Here is a 25335-nt window from a genome sequence, read left to right as displayed (position 1 = left end):
TATTATTAAGCTTATTCGTTGCGCTAATTAATTAAGTAAGTAGTCGTTATATAAGTATTTTTTTTATTAATTTAATTAGTTAATTTCTAATTACGGGCTAGTTATAGAAAAGTCGTTTAGTAAAAAAGCTACTCGGGGTAACGGTAAAAGGCTAGTTACTTAAGTAGTTTTATTAATTAACGTAGTTTAATATAGTAAACGTTAACTTCTTATAAGTAATAAAGGGCTATAATTACTTAATTCCGTACGGTATTCGAGAATCGCTTCCTTTTTTATCTATTTTTATAAAGTTAATTAGTATAAATCTCCTATCTTATACGGTATTAAGAAGTCGTTTTTTTTATATAATAAAATACCTTACTAATTTATAATAATAGAATTTAATTACTAATTAATATTAATATCCCTATTATAAAGTAGTTAGTTCGAACCGTAGTTAATAAAGAGATTAATTAAACTATATAAATATTTACGTAGTAAGTATAAAAAGGAGGTTCTAACCGTAGGTTAGGCTAGCTACGATAATTATAAATAGGGCCCCTAATTGGCCCCTGCGCAGTCGGCTGTATACCGCGGTCGAATTGGACTTCCAATCCAACAGCGGAATTCCACTCACGTCCCCTGAGGCGCCGAAGATTATGTGCAATTCGACGCCATGGTACGCGCCACTTATCGGGAAGAGTCTTGTGTTATCCCAATCTCCGAAGTAGCGGTAGACCCACGCAGGGACTTTGTTATCTGAAAGGGCCTGGCCCTGGTGAGAGTTCGGACAGGTGAAGGATTCCAGCAGAAATGATTCGACTTGCGCCTGTGTCGGGATCACGCCGTTGCCGTACGCCGGAATTCTGTAGTATCCATCTTCGTTGTGGTTGTTCCCAAAGAGAATCGGCTATGATTTGAGGATTAGCTGCTGGCTTAGGGAGTTTGACTAAAAAGACAAGACGATAGACAAGAAGTGCTCACCAGCTTGGCAAATTGGGCAGATTGTGTCAATGAGACGTAGTCAGGAAAGACTATTTTGTTGTCCACCGAAGGATAGAACGGTGGAATACCGCGAAGAACGCTGCTGGATGACGCCGGCCTGATGGCAGCAGCTGCAGCTTTGATATCCTCCCATTTCCGACTTCGCATGCATGCCATAGTATCAGTAGTATTGGTGCAATTCACAGCCGCGACCACGGTGTTCCAGTTTCGCACAGTCACATTTGGGCTGTTGAGCGGGAAGCTGAAGGCATTGCCAGACGGTGCAATGAGGCCGTTTACGATGGGATCTTTGATGTAGGCATATGACCAGTAGTCCACGGCGACACCGCCTGAGGACTGGCCCGCGATAGTGATTTTTTCTGGATCACCGCCGAAGCCGGCAATGTTATCGCGGACCCATTCTACGGCCGCGCGTTGGTCCCTCAAGCCGAGATTCTGAGGCTGACCCGGGGCACCTGGGAACCCGAAGATGTTGATGCGGTAGTTGACTGTGACTACGACAACATCTTGGGCATCTGCAAAGTACTTGCCATTGTAGAAAGGACTGTTGGTGTTGCCAATGGCAAAACCTGGGGGATCCTGTTAGTGACACGCAAGACTCGAAGCATTACAGATCTCTGTCACTTACGTCCACCGTAAAAGAAGACAATGACTGGCTTGGTAGCGGTGAGAGCTTTGGCTGTTGGCTTTGTCCAGATGTTCAATGTCAAGCAGTCCTCGCTTTGGGGCGTCCCGGCAGCAGAAGCGAAATATCCAATGATACGCTGCGCTTGGGCTGTCATGTTCGGGTAGTCAACTTGGCGAGAGGGCGAAAGTGGGCAGTCGAAGCCGAAGTGAGATGCTTCAAACGACTCATTGCCTCTGAACCTCTCCGGTTGAGCGAATCGCAGGTCGCCGACTGGAGGTTTCGCATAGGGAATCCCGAGAAACTCGAGAACATCGGAGCTGTTCGACGCCGGGTGACCGGTAATCAGTCCGTTCGAGGTGGACACGGTGTGCAAGTCTGTAGCATTGCATCTGACTGTTGATGATGCAGTTGCATAACTGTCGCTCAATGCCAGGATGGCCAGGCTCGTTACCGCCAACAGAGAACGCATCTTTGTGGAATGCTAAAGGAAAAAGCGAACTAAGAGCGGGATGACACGAGGCATCATCGTTTTCTGGTCTTTATGCTGACGGATCTACATCTCGCTTACTGAGGTTCTCTGCCCCTGTATCTTCCATAGATGATGGCGGCCGCTGGCGGTCCTCCGCAGGCTAATGCAGCTTCCCCATGCCGCTTGTCCACGCCGCTAATCTTACCACGGAAGCCATTCCCGTGGCTAGCTTCATTGCGCCGATCGTATCGAACGGTGTTACCCACCAATATGCACAAACTTGTTGTGTCATTGACTGAGTTGCAGTGGCCAAGATCAAGGGTTCGATGCCCAAAGTACCTTACTCATGAGAGAAGCTTGCCAACGTCTCTGGGCCTCCGAGTGAGTCTGTCGTTGGAAATGCATGGAAATTCGGCAGATCAATGTCAGGAAAGACATGTCATGAGAAGATTCCCACGGCTCGAAATGCAATTGAACTTGAGGCTTCATCGCCATTGCCGTAGAAGGGAGTTTATCAGCCATGTAAACTTAGACCCCACATGTAGCGACAAAGTACCAGCCTTGCACTAAGTATTTCTCTTCAAGTCAACCAATGTGCAATGCCAACATGCAAGATGAATTGCAGAAAACTGAATTGAGAGATAATAGTTCATTTCCGGTATAAGACGGACACCTTTAATGTTCCGAAATACCTCAAGCACTAGACCCAAAACCCAATACTACGCCTTGAGACCCATCTGGCTCGTGTCATAGCCGTTGGCTTCAAGATACTTCTTGAAACGAACGTCTTCGTCTTCCAAATGCTTCGGAGCCTAGTGAACTGTTAGATGGATCCAGCAGAAGAGATGAAATTAAAGACCAAAGGCAACTTACGTTGGGAATCAGGAACCACACACAAAGAGTACCCACGACCGAAATGCCACTACCGATGAGGAAGATCGCCTGCTGTCCCTTCAACTTCTCATCAAAGCTCGCAAGCGCCGCACTCAACGCAGTCGTGCCAATAGCAGCCCCTGCCTTGCCTACGGCGGCAGCAAATCCGAGGAAGTGACCTCTAAGCGGTGTAGGGAAGGACTCGCTCGAGACCAAAAAGTTGCAGTCTCCAGGGCCAACAGACAAGAAGGTCTGGAAGAGACCGTACAAGGTGACGAAGAGCGGGAATACGTTATTGAGCTGAATCATGCTGCCGCCAATGGCGAATCTGAAGACGCAGACGATGGCCCAACCCAGGGCGTAAGTCTGACGGCGACCAATGCGGTCCATCAGTAGCGCGCCGATGAAGGCACCGGGAAGGGCAAATGCATTAATTAGGGCGGACCAGCCGATTGACTGGATCATTGTCTGCTGGGAGGAGAAGCCGGAGACAAGAGTTGGTGCAAGAAGGTTGAAGGGGTATACAACGGCGTCGTAGAGGAACCATGCGCTGCAGCATCCAAGGAGTGGTTTCCAGTAGAACTTGATGGCGAGACGATACGGAATGTTGCGCTGAATGGCGTGCTTCTGGTACTGCTGTGAATCGACGAGCCGTAGGCGGAAGAAGAAGATCGCCAAAGGAAGCTGAGAAGATGGTCAGTTTACTCTCATATTACTTGGAAGGTTAGCACCCGTCGAGCTGGGTTGACTGACGAAAATTCCAATTCCAAAGCAAATGCGCCAAATTCCGTCACTTGCTTGACCATTATACGCAGCAATGACAATCAAAGAGACGATACTAGATCCGACGAAACCAGAGATGATTGCGGCGTTTGTGGAAACTGCGACGAGCATTCCGCGTCTCCTGCGCATGGCCTCTGTGCTGTCGGCACACTCCAGAGCCTGCGAGGTGCAGACTGTGTACTCTCCTCCTGCATTGCTGTCAGTCTTCAACCTCCCGTTACGGCCAGCTAAAGTCGCTTACCAGCACCGACACCCGCAACACCGCGGCCGATTACCATCATCCAGAACATTCCCTCAATGGAGGCTCCATGGGCAGCAGTAGCAATGACGATACCCTAGCTGGCTATCAGTAACAGCTCTCGATGAGATAAATCTCCTTTGACCGATCATATCGAAGGTGTCGACGTACCAAAACCAAGAAGAGAGTAGTCAGAATGATTCCAACTCGCCGACCAAACTTGTCAATGCAAAGACCGAAGATGAGCATGCCAAAGATGTCGCCAATCAGAATGGAATTAGAAAGCCTTGTCTTAACGGCATTCGTCATCTGTTTCGGATAACTGATGACATTTGTCCGTCAAACGTTGTCTTCATCAAGAAATTTGTTGCTCATATGGCAGACTCACAGCTTAGCCAGAACGGTGTTCATGTATCCGATGATCTGAATGTTGTAGCCATCGGAAAACAAGGCGACACCTTGGACCAGCACGTCGAGCTTCCCAGCGGTTCTGGCAGGAGGAGTAGGCTCTTGAGATGACGCAATGTCACTCTCGGACGATACCATGACTCCGACATCCTTCTTGGTTGCATGATCAATCGTGTCGAATACCGAGGCTGACGTGGACTCCATGTTGGATGACTTTGTGGTCGACGATGACTTAGAAGTATGCTGCAACCAAAGCACCGAGCGCGGTTTGCCTGGTTATAAATACCGCGAATGCATGATGTACGCTGATTCTGAGTGCCTCGCAGACTACCACGTGGAATCCTTGTTTCGAACCAAATTCTTGGGACGCGTATGGGTCAAGAAGCCATCCACTCGAAAAATCAAGCTATTGCATTCCTTCGTCTAGGCTCTCCTTCGTATAAAAGCATTTTGCCGAACTATCGGCATTAAGAAGGAAGAAAGCAGTTGCCTCAACCATTCATTACGTTGTCTCAACCACGTGCTCCGGCATGAACACCGCAGTCGAGATCGGGGCCGAAGGCTAAGTTAACCGGAAGATGTCCGAGATGCGGGAGCCGCCGGGTGCACACTGGAGGAATAAGTTGTAGTCGCCTCACCTTATTCAGGCTATATTTTCTAGATCCATTACCAACTACGTTGCTGACGCTGTAAGAACAAGCTTTGATTAGTGTGTGAAGTTTGTGCTCGGAGCTTGGCCGTTATATTTTGCTCCCGGTGGATCTCCGCCTTCGGGTGAGAAAACTTGTCATCCCACGGGCCTCGGACACCCACGTGGTGAAATGCGATCGTCTAAGACGTCCATCGGAGTGGGGTCCCGACGCCGCGGCCCACCGGTATGCTCCCGGAGGCGACTCTGCTCATCCGGGAAGTGATAAGGAACATTTCTCAGTTGAGAAGATGCACTTGGCTCGGGATGACGGCCTGACAGAGTCCATAACGAGGTTGATTGTTCCCGGCCATGAGTGACGGCACTGGCATTGCACGTGTGTTGATAATTGGAAGTACGCGACGTGGTGATGGGGAGAGTGTTCATCCTTCAAATCCACTTCGAGTACCATGGCCGTGGTTCCGGGTCCATAGATTGAATAGGCAGAAAGTCTAATCTTGAGCGCCCTTTCTTGGACGTTCGCCTTTGTCAACGTCTGGGGTCGATTTGTCAACTCAAACTCGGTGTATGGTCTCGTGAGTTTGACAGGCTTGGAATACGCCTCATCTCGAGTCTCGTCAACCTAGCAAATTCACAACTCTATCAGAGCGAAGACTTCGACATGGTTCTCACTCGTGTCTTAGACGCCATTACGGCAGTGGCAGCTCTCAGCCTTAGGTTGTTGGCAATCCTGTTCACAAGATTCGTGAGTCTTGACATGTGTCATATCTTCCCTTGCCCCTTATGAATCGATAAACCGTATTCTAACAAGCAAATAGCATCCACTTGGAAAGAGATATCTCAATCGAATCTATGGGAGTTGCGCGTTGTATGCAGTCTCTCTAGTTGCTAGGCTCCTGTTGCCCAATTCGCGGCGGGCCTCTAGGCAACACCACCCATGGCTGCTTCTACTCTTGGGTTGGGTTGACCGGTCATCGCCGGTTACATCCTTGGTCACAGTCATGTTGAATATCCTGTCACTTGGGTCCGTATGGGACTTCATCTACAGAGGAAGCGTACTCCACCAGAGTCACGATCTCTCCTTCTCTCGGATGGGCTACATGGATGGAGGTACGGCGCGGATCGTTGTAAGAGCGCCAGCTCTCCATACAAACTACGTCAAGATCAGTTGGGCGCCTTCGGAGGGAGATGACCAGGTTACCAAGTCGCAGACAATCGTCATCGCTGATTCCAATGATCATACCGGGACGTTTTTGCTTGAAGGGCTGAAGCCAGACACGCCGTACACCTACACCACAAATGCCAGCCATGCCGGATCTTTCAGGACTGCAGCCCTCTCGCCAAAGCGATGGAGTCTCATCTCCACAAGCTGCATCAAGCCTTTCTACCCTTACAACCCCTTGGATCATGGCTTGCGCATCAAAGGACTGGAGTACTTGGACCGGCATGTCTCGGCGAACCAGCCAGACATGATGCTCTTCCTGGGCGACTTCATCTACATCGACCTGCCAGTGGCCCTCGGCTGGACTCCAGAGCACTACACCACAGCATACCGTCAAGTCTATGCCTCGCCCAGCTGGTCACCCGCGCTTCGATCTGTGCCGTGGCTGCACGTCTATGACGACCATGAGATCATCAACGACTGGGCGGCGAACGAGACAGGTCTCTATCAGTCCGCCATGAAGCCATATTGGTCTTATCAAGGGCACGCGAACCCTCCCTCGCAGTATGGCGTCGGCAAAACGCACTACACCTTCCGCCGGGGCGACGTTTCGTTTTTCGTCCTAGACACGCGGCGCTATCGATCGGCTGAAAACATGGCGGACGGGCCTGAGAAGACGATGCTTGGCGCGGCACAGCTAGCGGACCTGCGAAAGTGGCTTGAAACAGAAAAGTCGTGGAAAGTCGTTGTCAGCAGCGTCCCGTTCACGCGAAATTGGAGGGGCCCCGATTCGGCCGATAGCTGGTCGGGATATCTGTGGGAGAGAGACATGATCTTGGAGATGATGAGACAAACGGACGGAGCTATCATCTTGAGTGGAGTAAGCTGGTCTCTGTTTGATCGACCCTGCCAAAGATTTCAATAGTTTGCTTGAGCTAATTTTTTGCTTCTTTTTGACTAGGACAGGCATGAGCACGCGACGACGATCTTTCCGCCCACTAGCGACAAGGGTGGTAAGTCTGTGATTGAATTTTCCACTTCGCCCTTGAACCAGTTCTATGAACCCTTCGATCGGTTCCATAGACAGATTGAGGACACAGACGTCTCGGTGTATTCGCACCCGTGGGGAAATTCAAAGTTTGGTCGGGTGTCGTTTGACACGTCGGAGGAGGGCCGATGGACGGTAGACTATGAGCTTATCGTTGACGGGCGTCAAGTGTGGAACTACACATGGGAGTTCACCAGGTGATCGACTGCCTCATTACCGAGCCCGTGGAGTCGAAGGATCGTCAAAATGTGCACGCGCAGAGAAGTAGGGGTTTGGCTTGAAAAGTTTGCATTCATCGTGGCTTCAACCCGTTAAGCCGGCGCTCCTCGCTTTGCCTTGGAATATCCTTGCCAACCGAAAGTCCTTCCGATCCCTTGGTCTTGCTCTCGTCCTCGAAATGTTTTCCATACCCGTCAAAAAGAATCCTTCAAACGCCCACTTCCTATCTCAGTCTCCGCCTAAACTCCTCATCGCTGTACCCTAGGTCGCATGTCTGAAAGCATGCGTAGAATTGAAGTTGAAAGTCGATCGTGGTGTAAGGCCCTCAAAGATTGGGGGCCAAAGCCGCGGGGTAGAAAGTGACCCGTCTCGGACCCGTATCCGACAATTGAAGACGGGGCGACGTTAATTGCGCGTGTTTGGGTGCGTGCAAATGGAAGCGCCGATTCTTTAGACAATAGGCTGCAGAACATCGCCTTCGGCGGCAACAGCGGGCACGTCCCTCTCAATGTTGCCGTGAACACCGGCTCTGGCGTTGAGGTTGTACTCGTGACGAATGATGTTGTTCATCGGGGTGATGGCAGCCTGCGTAGCTCCGAAGAGGGCCGCGGCGATGATGTAAGCGATGGATGTCTTCATCTTGTCTGTGAAATATTGCGACGAGTTCTTCTCGTTCTCGCGGTCTTTTGAAAAGGAATGAATGTGTATGTTTGTCGAGATCAACTCGAAGGCGAGGCGGGACAGCTCAACCGAACACTCTCGTCGATGTCGTAGGGACTGAAGGACACGAACACAGGAACTCGAAACACTTTGACGATGGCCGGATGAGGGGGTGCCCGAGGCTTATTAAAAAGGCCCGGCACGGCACGGCACACCAACAGCCACGGATTGACGTGACTGTATGAGTGTTCTGTGTCTGTACTCTGTAAGATTGTGACAGTCTTAATCAATCATCAAACCTTGACTGTCTTGAAGTGGAGCCAATGAGCATGAGAGATTCGGATCTTCGGACGGTCATTGCAGGAAGGTGTGAGCGGGATCAGCTAGACTGACTCGCTTAAGGAAGCTCGCCATGCACAGAGAGATTTGCAAAAGAGACATGGAAACAGCCCTACAGTAAATGTTTGCTTGGCCTCTAGCTGTGCCTCTTTGGCCCTGCCTCCCTTCCTATCATCAATGATGTGCCTATCTCCCACGGGAGTCTACGGTGTTGTAACCCTTGGCTCTTTGCACGCTGCCCAGGGATGGCGTGACTTTGCTTATTTAACTCAAGATTGGGCCTAACTGTTTCAAGTATACGCAGATACGCACGGCGCAGGAGCATGGATCGCCCGCTTGGCTCGGTGATGTGACACAGTGTTGTAACCCATCTGTTTCCCCCCTCCAAAATCACGGCATCGAGGTAAGTTGCATGAGAGGCCCTTGAAGAAACTACTTTACTCGGATCGCCCGAAGAATGACATCGATATGTCCGAATCTTCAGTCGTTCTCGTTCCTGATCTTCGCCGGGAGACACCGGACGGCCCACGGGATCCCGAGTGGGAGCACGCCGGGCGGGCCTTTATTCCCGAAGTCAATTACGGATACAGAACTTCCATCATCCATCCATCTATCCACCTGGCATCAGCTCCGTATTCGTACCAGAAGAAACAAACCTCGGCAGTTCTCCACGTTTTGCCTCTGTACAACTTGCGACTGGTTGTAGTCTGATGCGTGGCTCAATCTGGCAGACACATGTTTAATTGTGCTGTCCCGGAAAAGCAAACATGAGCGATGGCCCGCACCCAGAACCCGCAACTCCGTCCCTACCCTCCCTCACGTCAAGTTCCAGAACATATCGACGCCGTCATCCGCCCTGCATCTACATGTCAGCCGCCACATTTGAACCACACGAGTTCGTCCAGCCGCGCTCGTCATTGGAGACTGAGTATTACTGATATTATCGGATCTCATCGTGTTCGTGATATCTGTAACTGGACACGTTCAACATCGCTATCGCAATCGCAATCGTCACGCGATAGATACGCGAGGCTCGCCTGTTCGGCCTTTATGATATCCCTATTTTCCCCTCCTGCCAGTAGAGATTTAGTGTTCAGTTGTTGCTGAGTCGACCTGTCAGCCAGTGACTCGAGTTCATGCTAATATCTTCTAGACATTATGCATAACTCGGAGTGAGCCAAATGCGGAAGTCTACGAAATCTAGATCTTATACCACCTTCACAAACGCCTTCTAGAATACCAGTAGCCTTTAGACTCCAGTCTACACGAAGAGCTTGCCAGCTTGTTAAATTTGCCGATCACGTATGTTGGGCAGATACTAGAGAGCTTGTGATCGGTTGAAGATGGGACGGTGAGGTTGCATTTAATCATCTTGTCCTCCGTGGAGCTCTTGATGGCTTCAGGGTGCAAAGCATCCCAATCCATTCTCTATTGAATCGTAATACACACACGTTCAGAACGAACTCCAACATGAGTAGCCAGACCGGACACAATGGCCACGCCGATAACCAGTACCTAGCCATGGTCGGCGATGTCCAAGCCGAGCTGACGCGCCTTCAAGTCCAGCATCGTTGGATCCAGATGTGCCTCAAAGATAAGATCGTTTTCGCGCCAGTGGATACCACGAATGGCGGGCTCAGGATTCTCGACATGGGCTGCGCCGACGGTATCTCAATCTTCGACTGCACTGTGAAATGGGACCTCTAACACGCGATATCACAGGAACACTACTACGGGACCTGCAGAAACAGGTTCCACCATCCGCGCACATGGTCGGCGCCGATGTTTCAACCATTTTCCTGCCCACGTCAGCTCAGGGCAACATCCGCTACGTAACCCACGACGTTTGCGATCCACCGGCCGGGGATCTAAAGGGCCAGTTCGATCTGACCCACGTTCGCAATGTTCTCCACAGCGCCCACCGGTCCGGCATTGAGCAGGCCATCGCAAACCTCGCCGGTAAGTCATCGGTTGTTGAACTCGTTGGTTCGGGCTGCTGTTTGATGGGTTGCGCGTGTTCTAGTCTAACTGATGCAAGATACGTTGGCCCCAGGAGGCTGGTTGCAGATTATGGAGCTGGACATCAGTCCAGACCAGCCAAACCAACCCCAGTCACTGAAGGATCTCATTCACATCATTGGGACCATGTTTGAGAAGCAGGGAATGGATCGTAAATACGCGTCCAAAATTCCACAGGCAATGAAGATGGCCGGTCTTCAAAACGTCAAGGTTGAGCGAGTGGAGTGTGGGATTGGTAAAGTGCATGGCGACGAGGCCGCCGTCAAATCTTCCATCGAGCCCTGCATGCACACCATTCCGCTTGTCGCCAGGAACGCCCAAAGTGAGTTGACTAGAAGCAAGCTGTCTTTGCCGTAAGCCAACCCTCACTAACCAAATGTAGTGTTGGTTCCTGATATGGATCCGGTAATCTATACCAACCTGGAGGAGAGATACACAAAGGAGATGACTGAGCAGGGCGGCATTTTCCCAGCGAACGTCTTCATGGCTCAGAAGTCCGTTGCGTGAGTTGTAAATGTATGGAAAGGAATTCTTGGAAATTTGGTTAGTCGACCTATGAGTCTTTGTATCACGTCATTATTTACACGCTTTGTGGCGTCTGTCATGTGTAGTTTTGAGACGCAAGCTAGTATTATCTATGAAAATGAGATGTCGTGTTATAAAGAAGACTGATGGGCTATCCTGTTCGCTCTTGCGTATGGTTAAATTCGGAACTCATGGCATCCCGTGCACCGCTGTAATCGAGAAGGGCATATTCGATCTCAAATGATCTTAGCAGAAGTCTCAATTTATCCATTCTCAATGACTTTCTTAGATGAGATCTAAGTCCATACCATCAGCTTAATCCTCTCTAGTTTTACCATCTCATCTCAACAAGTAGTCGCATTCTCCTAGCAGGCCGTAGGAGGAGCGAACTCGTAGCAAGTTGAGCCACTGCAACACCACGCCCAGCCATCACGGCAAACAGTCTCAGAAGGCTGACATCCCGCGGCTTGGCGAGCACCGATGGCCTCAGGAGCGGCGAGAGCAGCTGATGCCACAGCTACGAGAAGAGCAAGGCTGATCTTCACCATATTGACCGTTGAGCTTTCTCATCTGTTAGCGACAGACGAGGGGGAAAGTTGACGGCGACCTGGAAGCCACACTTACAAGATTGTGTATGGCACAGAATCTGGAGAAAGTGCAGCAAGCGGAAGCCAAGGCTGGGCTAACAAAATTTCCGCAGGAGGGTTTGTGAGGGTGAGTGAAATACTAGGGGCTGGGTTGAAGACTAGTACCTTTGTTGATGAAAGAATGATAAAGTGAAAACTCTAAGTGCATAGATACTTATAAGATGTTGCAATTTGAGCCTGGGTCTTGGTCTTACCCGAAGCTTGTCTGATCAAGGAAGGTGCGCTTGAAGGATTGCAGGATTATGCTTGGCACAACCACAGCTTGGTCTCCAACGTATAAGATGCAGTCATTGATGAATCCTGCAAGCCATATCAGTTCTAGGTAGAAAAGGCCAAGGCTGCATAGGATTGTTGTAGCTGTTACAGGAAGGACCTCGGACTAAGCTCGCTTCCAGGCGCACGAAGGTTCAGTTCAAGCTATAGGCAATGATGTAAGAATTTCCGAGGGCGGTGCCCATCCGATGTCAATTGCTCATAACAGCTGTACTTTTGAAAGGCTCGAAGATGAGAGGAATTTAGAAGAGAGTCACTTTTCGACTACATCAGTGAATCGCAATTTTACAATGGTACTTGATCAATGATTTGAATGAGACATGATGACAACCATGCCTCGTAACATCCTAGCAATACGAAGCACAAGAACCGAGTGAAGATAATCGGTCAAACAGAAGGCATGCTGTCGCTTTTACCTGTCCTGATATGTCCCAAGCAACCATACTTCAGTCTTGCTTAGGTTCCTTGACGATTTTTGCATGGTGCCCCGTCTGCGTGTTTGCACCGCTCTTCGAGTGCTCTTTCCTCTCCTCGTATTGCTGCTCTGCCATCTGCTGCTTGGCCTCAGCCTTGCTGGAAGGGTCCTCTGTTCATCGTCACTATTCGGCCCCGGCCACGAAGGATATGGCAGAAATTTGACATACTAAAGGTGTCGGCTTGAGGCTGGTATTGAGGCATGTTGGAGAAGGAACGTCCTTTTTGAAGAATGAAGTTGACGAGTTGAGATGTGTGTAGAGGATTCTGGTTTTGTGTATGGAAAGAGTATTTCGAGAGCTTGAAGTCAAGAGCTAGGACAAAAGTGACTCTTGATTGTGAGGTATTGATAACAGTATATGTATCTCAACTATATTGATGATACATATGATTCGTCTTTTGATTTCCACAGCTACCATCGAATATGATGTTACCATTATGTGCATTGCGTAAATCGAGCGTCACAATCGCGGCGTGTATAATGTGCCTCCAGTGACGTCAAGCACTGGGTCAAAATGTGGAAATTTGCAAGAGCGGCTGTTGCACCACAGCATCCAAGTTGCCAATGATAGTTCGGGCGGGTTTCACTGATGAGATTGCGGGTCACACCTCCATCGAGCCGGAGAAGAGTCTCCTAACGTCCAGCACGACTGAAGCGGGCATTAGCTGCATTGGAAATGATACACGACTTCATCGCGTAGTCGAGTAGTACAAAGCCATTATGTCACGCTTTTTGGGTTGTAACCGGAGGTATTTCGCCGCGCCGAATTGCGACGGAGGTTCGTAACCAAAGCTTATACGTTAATGCTGGTGCTCTTCTCGATATTTCTGATTAACATCTACCCACATCACTGGCAAGTGTCGTGGTTGGTGCCCCGCGAAGTTAGGATGAGGAGTCGGAGCTATCCTGCCCTTGAACACACGATGACACGGTACAAGAAGGGATTAAAACCCATGTTACAGTTTCATGGGCCTTTCCGATTGATTAGCGTAAGCTTTCTCAAGTCTAGGCATGAGGGCGAATGGATCCTGCGCAGTTCCTCAGAAGTGGCTGTCCAGGGGAAACCTCGGCAATTACGCCCGATTATACAAAGTAGATGGTGTTCTTTTCTATGCACGCTTGCTGATGCAGGTTTCCAGATGAGACTCTATATAACGCCCCCGGAAAAGTGTGATGTAAACGGTAACGAGAAGAAAAAGGAAAGAGAGACAAGATGAACGTCTGGCGAATGTGCCCTTATTATCTGTAATCCTCAATGATCATATCCAGCACCGCGCTGCCATGGACTGTGCATAGACGGTTAGTAAGGGTGGCAAGAGACTGATTTCAGCAAAGGACAACTCACCTATTGTTGTTTTGGGATCGAAACTCGTGGATACTGCGTGCAGATCCATTCCCAAACGGACTCGGCGGGGGGAAGTCGCTCGCTGGTGACCGCGGCGGGGCAGGACTTTGAGATCGTAATGAGCGGTCGGCGGGGAACATGGGCACCGACGGGCTCACGGCTGGCCTGGAGCCCGGCGAGGGCAGATATGACATTTCGTGGGTATCGCCTCTGCTGTTGAGGTTCGACGTGGACGTGGACACGTGCAGGCTCATGCCGCTCTCGGTAGCCTTCTCTTCGCCGTAGCGCAGCGACTCGCGGCGGTACGGGTTCACCTTGTCGTCCTCATCCAGGTCGAGAAGCGACTTGCCCTCGGTGCGGTCGCCCTTTGCAAGGATGGAGGGGTCGTTGAGCTGCGTGGGGCCGGTGCCGGTCGGTTGGCCCTTTACGCGCCAGAAGACGAGGATGCTGGAGATAAGGACCATGAGAAGGAGGACAAAGGCAAAGATGACGTTGACGATGAAGAGGATTACGCCGACGACACCGACGACGATGCCGGGGGTGTCGAATACGTTTGTGAAGATGAGGAGGAAGACGGAGTTGATGAAGTTGATGGCGTAGATTGAGATGTTGAAGGAGTTTGTGCTCTTGTCCATGAATGGCTTGAGGACGCTGACGGCGATCAGGGCGGCGGCCTCGATAACGATGAGGGCGATGGCCTGGGCGACGCCGGCCTTTTGACCGAACGCGATGACGGCGGACTTCAGGAAGATGTAGGCGATGAACGGGATGATGAAGTAGTACGCAGAGGCGCGGTACTGGACATAGAGAAAGCCCCATTTGTTAATGATCTGGGGGTTCGAGAAAAGAACGTGCGCGGGGTTCTGGTGGGTGAGAATCGACTGCTTGGCAATGAGGATAACCTTCCACGATGCCCAGATGAGGGTGAAGAGGGTGCCGAGGAAGAAGAAGACGGCCAGGACTACGAGGGCGGCCGAGTCGATCTGGGTGAACTCCCACAGGCACAGGACGGCGATCTGCGGGAAGCCGATGAGGTTGAGGCGGAATAGGACGCCCTTGAGGGTAGTCTTCCAGTCGCGACGGAACTCGACGAAGCGGTCCTTCTTGGACCATCCCTGCTTCACCGCGATCTCGGTACCGTATCGGAACGCGGCGATAATGAGGACGGTAAAGATGATGAAGAAACAGTACACGATGAGGCCGGTGAGGAACAGGTTCGTCGATTCGATCTTTGCCTTGAAAGCCACGCGCTGGATGCCGTAGACGACGTAGGAGCCGTTGTCCTGGAGGATGTTCGCACGCTTCGCGATGGCGTTGATGCCGCGCTTGACGGGACCGATGCTGTTGACAATGTCGAGCGAGCGCTTCGAGACCTGCACCGAGATACCGCTCAACGAATCGAATAGTCGTGCCGCCTCACCGCCCGTTGAGCGCTGGTACCACGTACAGAGGGTCTGCATCCAGCCCAACCTGACGACACCCATTGACCACTGGAAGTTCTGCGTCCACGCCTGTACGATGGGCGGCATATCGACGCCTGAAAGACCGACAAAGGCCTGAGCCTGAAAGTATCCGAACAGAGAGAGGGCGTTCGCGGCGAGATGGGCGGCGGCATCGGTATGGCCCATGGCGGAGATGATGCCGGCGGACCCGAGACCGAGGCCGGCGATGACGGCGGTGGCCCATTTGACGCCCACGAGATCGACGGTTTTACCGTTGGAGAAGTCTGCCTCGACGCAGGCGACGGTCGTGTTCGTCTCGGTGAGGTTGACGATGGCGCGGATGGTGGCGTCGAGGTCGGGGATGGTGTAGGCGATACCGGGCACCTGGTCGAGCTTGTCGCCGATTTCAAACGAGAACTCCATGTCGATCTTGCCGGGCTTCATCGGGCAGAGGCCCTGGAGGTCCATGGTGCACGGGTCTATCGTCATCTTCAGGTAGTCGTAGCCGTAGATGCGCAGCGCGACGTCGAAGACAGCCTTGCCTTCCACCGAGACGACGGCGGCAATGTTTGCCATGACGGAGCCATTGTTGGCGGAGACGACGACGTTGAACAAGCTGGCGGAGAAGTCGGATTTCTTTTGGCAGTTGTTGAGAGACGAGGACTGGAGGATGCGGTCGGCGTATGCGGAGGAGGGGAGGAGGGCGGCGAGGAGGGTGTATATGAGAAAAGGAGCGACTTGGGTGAGCTTCATGATTATTGCTTTATGTTTAGTTGTAACGAATGTGTGGTGTTTGTAATGTTATTGCCCTTCAAAGGTGTCTGGTCGCAGGCATCGTCAGCTTGCGATTGGGAGCACTCTACGATGGCGACGTTTGAAGCTTCAAGCTTTCTTTCTTCCTCGCGTGTCCCCTCGGTATGTGCGTGTGCGAGAGTGTGTCCCTACTCACGATACTTGGACGCGGTGCAGAATCATCCGATGAGCTCGAAAGGGTCCAATTAAGGTTCCACGGTTGTCCCCTGAAAGAGTGGAAGGGGGCAACTGGGCAAGGTGGGGAGGGGGGAAGAAGAGGCGAAGCGAGTGAGAGGATTCTTCCCCTTCAACGTCGAATAGCTCCTCGTTGTCTATACTGGAACTTGGACGTCAAATTGTTTAAAGGAAAGACAGAAAACAGCGTTGCATGATCGAAAGAGACTCGGACGGGGGGGACAGGGCACACGGTCGCTCTTCTACGGATAGATTAGACGAGAGAGAGACCCGATAGATTGGCGACGAGAGTCAGAGAGGTACGAAAAAAAGGGTGGTTTGTTGCCAAGCTTCAATTTCCCGTTCGGTTTGTGCACATCCTCGATCCGTCAGTGACATTGCCGCTCCCTTATTCGTGTCCCCCTCGTTGCACTTTGTACATAATCGGCATAGCTGGGGAGGCGAAGCAAGCTTGGTTGTGGGCCTGAACAGTTCAAGCCAAGCTCGAGCTTTTGCTCGTACGGAAACAATCGACAGACCCGAGAATCTGTAGCGGCAGCAGAATGTCTTTCCCTAGGGTTCTGGTCCATGTTCCAGCGCCTCCAACGACTCTTTCAACGGCGGCTGGAATAGGAGTCAGTCAGAATCCAGGGGCTATCTACAGCCTAAAAGTTAGCACCGCACCTGGAGGAGAACTCAGAAGCGGCGAGACTGCAAAATCACTGGCCAGTGATAGCTTGGCGGCTCTTCCACCTGAAGATGATGTGAGATGGGAATGCCCACGGCGATCACGCATCCAATCCCATCACATTCCAGCCGCCGTACCTGCGTATGGGATACGGGGCTCATGGGCCGCCATGGCACCAAGAACGGCCCAAGCCGGCCGTTTCTGACCAGCCAATGCCGGTACCTCTCTCCCCCCTTGTCAAGCTGAGGAGGGATGGCACTCTGGGAGAGGGGAACAAACCGTGAGTCCGTGACAACTCTGGCAGCCCTGACAGCTTTGGCAGCTCTTTGGCGGCTCTAGCAGCGTTGGTCCGCGCCGGCCGCGTTCCAATGAAGGGTCGTTTTCGTTTCCTTGCACTGCCCCCAAAAGTGATATTCGGTTGCCTAAAGACTGGCATGACAGCCCATGACTAGGTGACTGACCCTCTGTCTTTCGTCTTTTTTGTGCGGCGAACCTACGGCCCAGAGACGGAAGACCCTCCTTTGAAACGAGACGAGACCCAATTGAACCCACTGCGAGCGCCCGGCTTGGACAAATCAGTCTTGGGTTGGGCGGCACGCACGGCGGCTATACGAGTATTCTCAATGCCTCCTCTGCCCTATTGTCCCCCTTTCATGTTCTCACAGATACAGCATGCTCTAGCCTCTCAAAGACATACATAGAAAACTCGAGGGGTCTGAATCGGGGCAGAATGTGCGGCCCCGCTCTCAAGCATAACTCTATGCATAGCTCAGGGGTAGCGGTAGCCCCGTGAAAAAAAGCAGAATGCACGGCTGCTATCTGCACAGTAATCACCATCTAGCGATTCAATACTACCACCATACGGCAATGTCGAGCCGAGATTGGCTCCGGTCTTTTCCCAACCCGACGAACAGGGCCCATACGAGCAGGGCCGGGTTGTGGGCAATGAATGCCACGGCGGCAGCCTCTAGAGCCTGGCCCAGATACCGGTCGTTGTTAGTGCAGAATAGCGTGGCCAACAGACCAACACTAATGCTGTGATGTTGGTCGAGAATCTTATTGAGTCTCAATTGATTCGGAACTCCATTCTGTAGGTGCTGAGAAGAGAGGTAATCATTTCGCAATTGCATTGTTCTTTCCTACACATAAACTATACTACATACAGTACATAACATCACATCCGTACAATTGGGAGATGCATCTTACATAAACCCACGCAGTCTCTCAAACCCGCTTAGGCCGGGAACCGAAACTCGGTGATGGGTACAGCTTTGGAGTCGCAGACGCGACGAGACTGCGATACTCGTACTGAGAATGAGATTACAACAAGAGAACCTCTGAATCTCCCTTGTTGCAATCTCACGCAAGGGGTTGAGGCTGTGAAGCTCACAGCCCCAAGACGAGAATGGTTTTCTGGAGATGAGTAAAGTGCCACGAGAATTGGCAGCTTGGCAACACTTTGGCAACACCATACTGTAACTTTGTAGGCCTCCTTTCAACGACTGGAATTTTGCCGCAACGGGCGACTCTTACTTCTTTCTCACTCATCTCATCATGCCCAGTTGTGAGAAATGGCTATTACACATACTGGGAATGAAACGAAACAGCCGAATCTTCATAGACTCGCAGCTTCTGCATCGCCTAGGACAGCATGTAGTCAAGAGCTATTCTGTACGTGCATGGTCTTCGAGTTAGGGTCGCATGAAGAGCGGCATAGAGCCTATTAAGACCGATATTCCGAAAACAAAATGAGCGACAAGAATCTCGAGTAGTACGTACGGTGTAAAACGAGACATCTCACATTGCTCACCCAACCTTCGTCACTTGCTGTTGAGATCTCTCAAATCCAGGTCCAAAATACCAGGGGTAGTTGATCGCCAAGAATGGGGTAGTCGTCAGCTCTCAAGATTGTCACCCAGCGGATACCACTGCGCCATGCCCCGGGAAACTCACAGCATCCGACTCCATCAGCATCTCAGGGCTGGACTTCAGCCTGGCGAGAGAATTGAGGAATCTTAAAGTCTGGATCTACTTCGATATTGGTCACTCCATCATGGAAAACACGGCATGCGCAAGAGCCACAGAAACCCGCCGCCGTCTCCAATTCTTTCGTCGATCAAGCTCGAATCTCCCTCGTGGGTCAAATTAGACAGGAAATCTCTCGATCGACCTGTAACCAAGATTACGAGGCTGTGCTGGCTGTCTCAGCTACGATCCACGCGGCAGCGACCATGTCACAGGTCTCACGAAGGCAGACGCAATAATAGTGCAGAATGCCAATAGATGACAGCCAGGATCAAGTTCCTCTGGTATAGCAGCTTGCCAGCTCCTCATGTCGGCGTCGATCTCAACATCGTCGTTCATTCAGAATGGGCCCTCAACTCCCCTCATTGTCGCCCTATTTCACAGTGATTGCATCGCCATCGGCCCTCGTCAATTGAAAACAGCCAGAATTATAGTGAAGCCGCGTGTAAAGGCAAAAAGCTCCGTAAGCTCCGTGTCGCCGTGTCAGCCAGCAGTATCTTTAGCAAAGCGCCGATACCATGCACGCTTCCGATTCGGGCTGCCCATGGCCCGTTGATTGGGCTAAATCGGGGGCCGACATCGCCGCTCTGCGCAAACTCACCGTCGCCATATGCCGAAAACGTGAAAACTAATCATTCGAAGTGGGGGAACTTGTCCCCCCCGCGACCACTGCCGCCTCTATCATCCAGAGCAGGTTATTAGACGTCACCATAGGATAATCTCACAAGACAGACACAGCCTTGTCCAAGCTCCGCACAACTGCTCATACAGTCTGAAGACGATCAGCCACAGGCCCTTCCCCCCCGCTCCGCTCCCATCATTCAACGCCACACTCTCTACGAAGGCATTACCAGGCTGCTCATCAAGAGACACAATGACCCTGGGCCCTCAATGCTGGCGGTGCCGCAAAAAGCGCCTCCGATGCGACTCCTCCCTCCCCGCCTGCCGTAAATGCATCATCGCACGCACAGAATGTCCAGGCTACGGCGACAAGCGACCCATCGCCTTCCGGGATCCCCTCGTCCTAACGCAAAAGGGCGTCGTCGTCCGGGTCCGGGATCGGGAGCCGGACGCGGAGGGCCAAAGCCGCGACAGTGGCAGTGACCGTAGCCGAGGAAAGACACGGAGTAGCAGCAGCGCCAGCCCACCGGCGTCGGTGCTTGGCATCGTGTGCCGATCGCCGAGAACGGCCGGAACCGTGATGGAGTTGAGGATAGCGGCTGATGCCATGGAATATTGTGGGTAAGACCCCACCCCACACGACGGATCACCCCCTACGACAGATCACCCAATTCGGCCAGATTCAGCCAAAACCGCTATTCCATATATATATAAATAATTGAAAAATAAATATTTTAAAAATACACAAGCTATAAAAAAATATAATTAGTATAGAAAAATATTTAGAAAAAATCATTTTATATTATATTATATAATAATATTAGATTTAAAATATGCTTCTAAATGTTAGTGTTTACTAGTAATTTCTATATAAATACTAACATTATACTTTATTATATAACTCTTTTATTTATTAGAAAAAATAAAATTTAAAGTTAATTATTTTTAAAAGATTTAAATTGAACTTATATAAATAGTTTTTCATTAGTAATATAAGTATTATTATATAGAAATATTAAGTTATATTATAATAAGTAGTATTTATAAAAACTTGAATTTCCTAAGCTTATGTAATTAGTATAATGCCAAAATAGTATATTTAAGCTTAGAAAAATATTTGGAAAATTATGGTCTTTTAAAATACTTAGCTTTATTTATTTTTTATAAAGTTAGAAATCGTATTTTTATATAGTAAAAAATGTTATATTTCATTTGATAATATCTTAATAATCATAATAGATTATAATTTATAAAATTTATCTTAGTAAGAAAACTATATATTATATATCTAAAAGTATTTTTTATATATCTTTAATATTATAAAATGAAGTAGGTAGAATTAGTGGTTTTTGACTGAATTGTACCGAATTGGGTGATCTGTCGTAGGGGGTGATCCGTCGTGTGGGGTGGGGTCTTAACAGCTTCCCCGTGTGGTTTACGTTCACACAAATTGTGAACCTCACTTTCACTCACTCCGAAAACCTCACTCACTCATACATTACCACTCACTCACTCATTTCTGTTTTCAGTGCTTCAATCTCACTCCCACATCTTCATTCTCATCTTCATTGCTCAATCAATCAACCAACTAACTAATTACTTATTCATAGATAATCACCACGTAGCACCTGACCTAGTCCCCTACTCAACCTCAACATCACCATATCAAATCTCCCCCCACCAAATAGCCTCACTCGCCTCCTACCTCCGCAACACATACATCTCTATCGCAGCCCTCCACAGATACATCAGCGGACAGCCGTCATCATCTTCATCATCATCATCATCATCATTGACTTCAACTTCATCATCAAGTATTCTATTCAAACTATCAACCGACAATAAGACCCTCGCCACCTCCACATCCCGCCCTCCTATCAGGCAACATGCACCCCGGCCAGGCGATACATCCGAACTATCCAGACTCATGGCAGCAGGTGACTTCAAAAGCGTCCACTTCGCATCCCAAGTAGCCTCCCTGCAAGCCTTAGGCCAAGAACTCTGCGCATATCACCAGCCTCAAGGGAACAGCTCACCAAACACGGCCGAAGATCCAGGGCCCAGCATCCTCCTCGGCATCATGGTGATGCTCACATCTCAGGTAACCCCCACACGCTCTCTATCTCTCTTTCTCATCCTCATCCTTCCACCATCCACCCAACATATAACAAAACACTAAAACCTCCCCAAGATCCAATTCTCTGCCTACGCCCCGTGGCAATCCCACATCACCGGCGCATGGAGCATAATCCTCACCCACGGCCCCTTCGCGGCCGTCGCCAACTCAGACCCAGAACTCTGCCGCCTACTCCAGCAATTCGCAATCTTTGACATCTTCGGCACGTCCACCCACGGAGCCATCAACGCCACCACCCACTCATCGTCCGTCGCAGGCACGATCCTCGCAAGACAAGAATCCTACGAAGCAATCTTCCAAGACTCTGAAACCGACGCCGGCAATCCGTGGAGGCTGGTCCCCAACGACCTGGCCAAGATCCTGATCCGCATCAACGGGCTACGGGCACGGAGGGCACTATACCCAGAGACGGCGAAGCAACTCCCAGAAGGTCTATCTGCTGTGCTAGAGTATCTCGGCACCTCACCGCCCGAGAAATGGGCCGCAGAGATCTCGGCGACTGCACAGGTCTCGCTGGCACCAACCAGACTGAGCGAGGATCAGGAAACAAAAGACGCCTGGGTCGCACTGATGACGACGTATCACGCCGCCTTATACGCCATCAACAGCCTCGCCGGCCTCGGAACCGCACCGAGATCGAGCACCCTCTGGCCAGAAGAAGCCTCATCCCATCTCGCAAGAAGAGAGTCAACAGCATATAGCGCACTCGTCGCGAGCCTCCGCGTCCTCTTCACCCAAAGAGCCCAGCGACATCCCTCACAAGCTACCAACAACGAAACACCATCAAATCCCATCGCAACCAGCGCGGGGTTGTTACACAAATTCGTCATCTGGCCAATGGTCATCGGTGGAATCCAATCCACCCTCATCTACAACGACCAAGAAACCACAACCTTCATGTGCTCGGGTATGCAAGCGGTCGGTGAAGAGCTGGGCACGGTAAGCATGATAGACGGTGCTCGCCTCGTCGAGAAGCTGCAGCGGGAGGCAAAGCACGGTCGTAAGTTTTCGTCATGGGACGAGCTGTTTGAGGGGGCACCCTTGTTCTTGATGTGATTATACTTCGTACCATCTTCCTCAAGAAAAAACCCAAGGGTCACCCCAAGAATCGAATCGCGGGATCCGGTCGGGAGCTTGGGGACCATCCACTGATCCACCCCGCAAAAAGGGAATTTGGGATTTCAGAGCAATACCGGGTCAGACAGCCAAGCGTCGCCGATGTGTCCGGGGCGATCGTCCGAATTCTCTGCATGCCTTCGAGTTGCAGCCGTTCGAGCCGCGGCCGATCACTGCCGGTACCACCAGGAATCTGAGACACGGAACGGCATCCAGCGTTTGCAATCTCTCACCAAATTCCTGCGTTCATCAAACATGGCCTTCTGATTTAGCAATCCGCGAACATCACAAAATAGGGGCACTGAGACAAGAGTGTTTGAAGTAGTCATATAATCCATTGGATATGTACAGGAGAAAAGGTGCGTGCACGACGCCGGTAAGCTGAAGGGTATCTGTCCCGAACAGCAGTCAAGATTACAAGTCGGTGTAGTGTGTCCAGACAAGCAAGGACCAGCGCCGGTGCGATTCTCACACAGCGTCTGGTCATGTTGGGGGCAACAGGTGCAGATATGCAATTGGCGTGTCGGCCAATGCAAACCTCCCAGCAACAAAAAAAAAAAAGAACCAGAGCAGGCCCCCCCAATGCTCATGCAAGTGCGCCGCTAAGAGACGTGACGGAAGATGGTCGTAAAGTGCAATATGCCATTTGCTTTTGAGCAAAACCTCGTCGTCGTCGAACCTCGAAGACTCGCCCCGAGGGTAATCATGTTGCCGTCGTGAGATTGCCGCCCTGATCTATGTATAGTTCGTTTCAGAACTGTTTTTTCTTTGCTTTTCTTCTTTGATCGATTCAAGTAGCGTAGGCCAGACGCTTCTACCGCTGGATCTCGCTGACGCTGACGCGGCTTGACCTCCAGTCATTCGTGGGAGTCTGCTTTGAGGATCCGAAGCCGGGCATGGAGGCGAAGCGGCTCAGTCGCTTCTTGCTGGGTTCGGTCTGCGTCGGGGCGACAGTGGGCGAAGCAGGCTCGGCGTGGTGGAGGGCATTCACTCGTGGGGATGAGGACTCCTTGCTGCTAGTCGTGCCGGCGGACGAGGAGCCGGTGGAGGTGGGAGTCTGGTAGACGTACTCGCCGTCGACGTAAACTGCGTTGGAGACGAAAGTCGAGCGGCGATGGCGGCGACGAGTGTAGCGCTGCTCCAGGCGGAAGAGCTCAATCTTCTGCTGGATACGTTCAAGGATACCGGGAGCCATTGTGACGGTTATTCGAGCGAAGACGTTAGGTATAGGTATGGAAAGCTTGTTGTGTTGAGGTTGCTGGAGAGATTGATCTTGCTCAAAGTTGATGGCGGGACGAGGCAAACTCAATTGACTCGACTTGGGATGAGATGGTTGTGCAAGTACAGATGACGGGTTGTAATGTATTACGGGAGGACAATGTCTGTGAACGGTGGCAGACGCACGTCGTAATGTAGGGGCGCAACAGATCAGACGAAAAGCTTATCGGTCGCAGTAGGAATGGATGGAATGGAGGTCGCAATCTCGTGACACAGATGTCTCTGATGGCTCGGATGTGTTGTAATCCCCCCTTTCTGCCGGCTGGCGTTTGCGGTAAGATGTCTGTCGTATTTGGAGGACTGCCTGGCAGCAAGTGTCTGATTGTGGTGCCGTGATCGGGTGCTTTGGCTGTTGGATTTGTTCTTTTTCTAATTCAGCACTCTGTGGCTGATAGTAGCTTGGTGTCTGTGACCTCTGTTGGGAGTCGGTGCGGGAGCGAGGGCAGGAGAGGTAGTCAAAACGCCGGGCTTCGAGACCTCTGGTGTGGTTTTGGTGTATTAAGTTAAGTTGAATTGGAACGAGTGGACTGGGTGGGAGAGTGTGTGTGCGAATGAGAGAGATGTTGTATCCGGTCTGGAGTGGTTGGGTTGGGTTGGTTGGGATGGATAGAAAAAGATTGGAAGAATGGCGGCGGCGGCGGCTTGGCCCAAGGTGGTAAAGTGAGTTGAAGGAGAGGTACCTTTAGGTCGGGCCGGAGGGTGAGGTGTGGTCGGGTGTGAGGTGCGTGAGGTGTGTGCCGTGTGGTGTGGTGGTGGTGGTGGTGGTGGTGGTGGTGGTGGTGGAAAGGGAAGAGAACGACAAGGTGCAAGGGAAAGGATTGGATGGCCGCGAAGGGAACTGCCAGACTGAAAGGGAAGGGGGGGATACTGAGGTACTTCGTGAGGTACTTCAAAAGGAGGGGAAAGAACGACTCGTGCAGGGAAAGAGCCGTCTACGAATCACAGATTCGGCAGATGGGAAAAGGTCGGTCCAGATACGGTTGCAGCTGCAGGAAGAGAACCTGGATAATGTTGTTACGGGTTGTTGGAAGGCACGGAAGACGAGAGGGAAAGAAGGAGAGGAGACGGGGTGTGGTGTGTGTCAACTTGCAGTGGGAAGGAGCAGGCGCAGGAAGCTGCGGTTGGCAGGTGTAGCAAGAGCCAAGAGGAGGAGTTCTTTCCTTTGGAGCGATGGGGACTGGAGGGAGTGGGGCGCGTCGCTCGGGCTTCTGGAACTTGCCTTGGAGTCTGGGACGGTACATCAGGTAAGGTACCTACCTAAGTACGAACACAGACGGGGTGGATTCCGTGGGAGGGAGTATTGTCCTGAAGCACTGGG

The 25335-nt window shown here is 51.0% G+C and overlaps 10 protein-coding genes across 10 annotated transcripts; 3 read left to right on the top strand and 7 right to left on the bottom strand.

Annotated features, from left to right (window-relative positions):
• Window positions 1-496: 496 nt before the first annotated feature.
• CLUP02_06658 (carboxylesterase) lies at window positions 497-2208 on the bottom strand (the record flags this gene model as incomplete). The annotated part of the gene is made up of 4 exons (XM_049285657.1): window positions 497-889; window positions 964-1553; window positions 1613-1987; window positions 2181-2208. 4 exons carry the CDS (start codon window positions 2206-2208, stop codon window positions 497-499), a joined length of 1386 nt encoding a protein of 461 aa, XP_049142800.1.
• Window positions 2209-2800: 592 nt separating this feature from the next.
• On the bottom strand, window positions 2801-4587 carry CLUP02_06657 (uncharacterized protein; the record flags this gene model as incomplete). Its single annotated transcript, XM_049285656.1, has 6 exons — window positions 2801-2893; window positions 2955-3638; window positions 3708-3925; window positions 3979-4072; window positions 4147-4297; window positions 4364-4587. The coding sequence occupies 6 exons, from the start codon at window positions 4585-4587 to the stop codon at window positions 2801-2803; spliced, it is 1464 nt and encodes a 487-aa protein (XP_049142799.1).
• A 1106-nt stretch (window positions 4588-5693) lies between these two features.
• CLUP02_06656 (PhoD-like phosphatase) lies at window positions 5694-7443 on the top strand (the record flags this gene model as incomplete). Its single annotated transcript, XM_049285655.1, has 3 exons — window positions 5694-5777; window positions 5851-7074; window positions 7156-7443. 3 exons carry the CDS (start codon window positions 5694-5696, stop codon window positions 7441-7443), a joined length of 1596 nt encoding a protein of 531 aa, XP_049142798.1.
• Window positions 7444-7911: 468 nt separating this feature from the next.
• CLUP02_06655 (uncharacterized protein) lies at window positions 7912-8479 on the bottom strand (the record flags this gene model as incomplete). The annotated part of the gene is made up of 3 exons (XM_049285654.1): window positions 7912-8238; window positions 8337-8358; window positions 8421-8479. The coding sequence occupies 3 exons, from the start codon at window positions 8477-8479 to the stop codon at window positions 7912-7914; spliced, it is 408 nt and encodes a 135-aa protein (XP_049142797.1).
• A 1451-nt stretch (window positions 8480-9930) lies between these two features.
• Window positions 9931-10986, top strand: CLUP02_06654 (methyltransferase; the record flags this gene model as incomplete). The annotated part of the gene is made up of 4 exons (XM_049285653.1): window positions 9931-10149; window positions 10206-10419; window positions 10499-10801; window positions 10862-10986. 4 exons carry the CDS (start codon window positions 9931-9933, stop codon window positions 10984-10986), a joined length of 861 nt encoding a protein of 286 aa, XP_049142796.1.
• A 169-nt stretch (window positions 10987-11155) lies between these two features.
• CLUP02_06653 (uncharacterized protein) lies at window positions 11156-13354 on the bottom strand (the record flags this gene model as incomplete). Its single annotated transcript, XM_049285652.1, has 11 exons — window positions 11156-11300; window positions 11354-11412; window positions 11445-11565; window positions 11629-11730; window positions 11846-12030; window positions 12395-12510; window positions 12569-12729; window positions 12864-12935; window positions 13008-13048; window positions 13199-13237; window positions 13322-13354. The coding sequence occupies 11 exons, from the start codon at window positions 13352-13354 to the stop codon at window positions 11156-11158; spliced, it is 1074 nt and encodes a 357-aa protein (XP_049142795.1).
• A 297-nt stretch (window positions 13355-13651) lies between these two features.
• On the bottom strand, window positions 13652-15939 carry CLUP02_06652 (transient receptor potential ion channel; the record flags this gene model as incomplete). The annotated part of the gene is made up of 2 exons (XM_049285651.1): window positions 13652-13685; window positions 13745-15939. The coding sequence occupies 2 exons, from the start codon at window positions 15937-15939 to the stop codon at window positions 13652-13654; spliced, it is 2229 nt and encodes a 742-aa protein (XP_049142794.1).
• A 106-nt stretch (window positions 15940-16045) lies between these two features.
• On the bottom strand, window positions 16046-17970 carry CLUP02_06651 (uncharacterized protein; the record flags this gene model as incomplete). The annotated part of the gene is made up of 10 exons (XM_049285650.1): window positions 16046-16097; window positions 16136-16310; window positions 16530-16636; window positions 16692-16776; window positions 16837-16905; window positions 16978-17041; window positions 17100-17262; window positions 17338-17420; window positions 17504-17659; window positions 17704-17970. 10 exons carry the CDS (start codon window positions 17968-17970, stop codon window positions 16046-16048), a joined length of 1221 nt encoding a protein of 406 aa, XP_049142793.1.
• A 3443-nt stretch (window positions 17971-21413) lies between these two features.
• Window positions 21414-22679, top strand: CLUP02_06650 (uncharacterized protein; the record flags this gene model as incomplete). Its single annotated transcript, XM_049285649.1, has 2 exons — window positions 21414-21587; window positions 21678-22679. 2 exons carry the CDS (start codon window positions 21414-21416, stop codon window positions 22677-22679), a joined length of 1176 nt encoding a protein of 391 aa, XP_049142792.1.
• An 874-nt stretch (window positions 22680-23553) lies between these two features.
• Window positions 23554-23934, bottom strand: CLUP02_06649 (uncharacterized protein; the record flags this gene model as incomplete). Its single annotated transcript, XM_049285648.1, has 1 exon — window positions 23554-23934. The coding sequence occupies one exon, from the start codon at window positions 23932-23934 to the stop codon at window positions 23554-23556; it is 381 nt and encodes a 126-aa protein (XP_049142791.1).
• Between the last annotated feature and the right edge of the window lie 1401 nt (window positions 23935-25335).

Source organism: Colletotrichum lupini, chromosome 3 (assembly GCF_023278565.1).
Source record: "Colletotrichum lupini chromosome 3, complete sequence".
Classification (NCBI taxonomy): domain Eukaryota; kingdom Fungi; phylum Ascomycota; class Sordariomycetes; order Glomerellales; family Glomerellaceae; genus Colletotrichum; species Colletotrichum lupini.
This window is presented reverse-complemented; position numbering and strand designations above follow the sequence as displayed.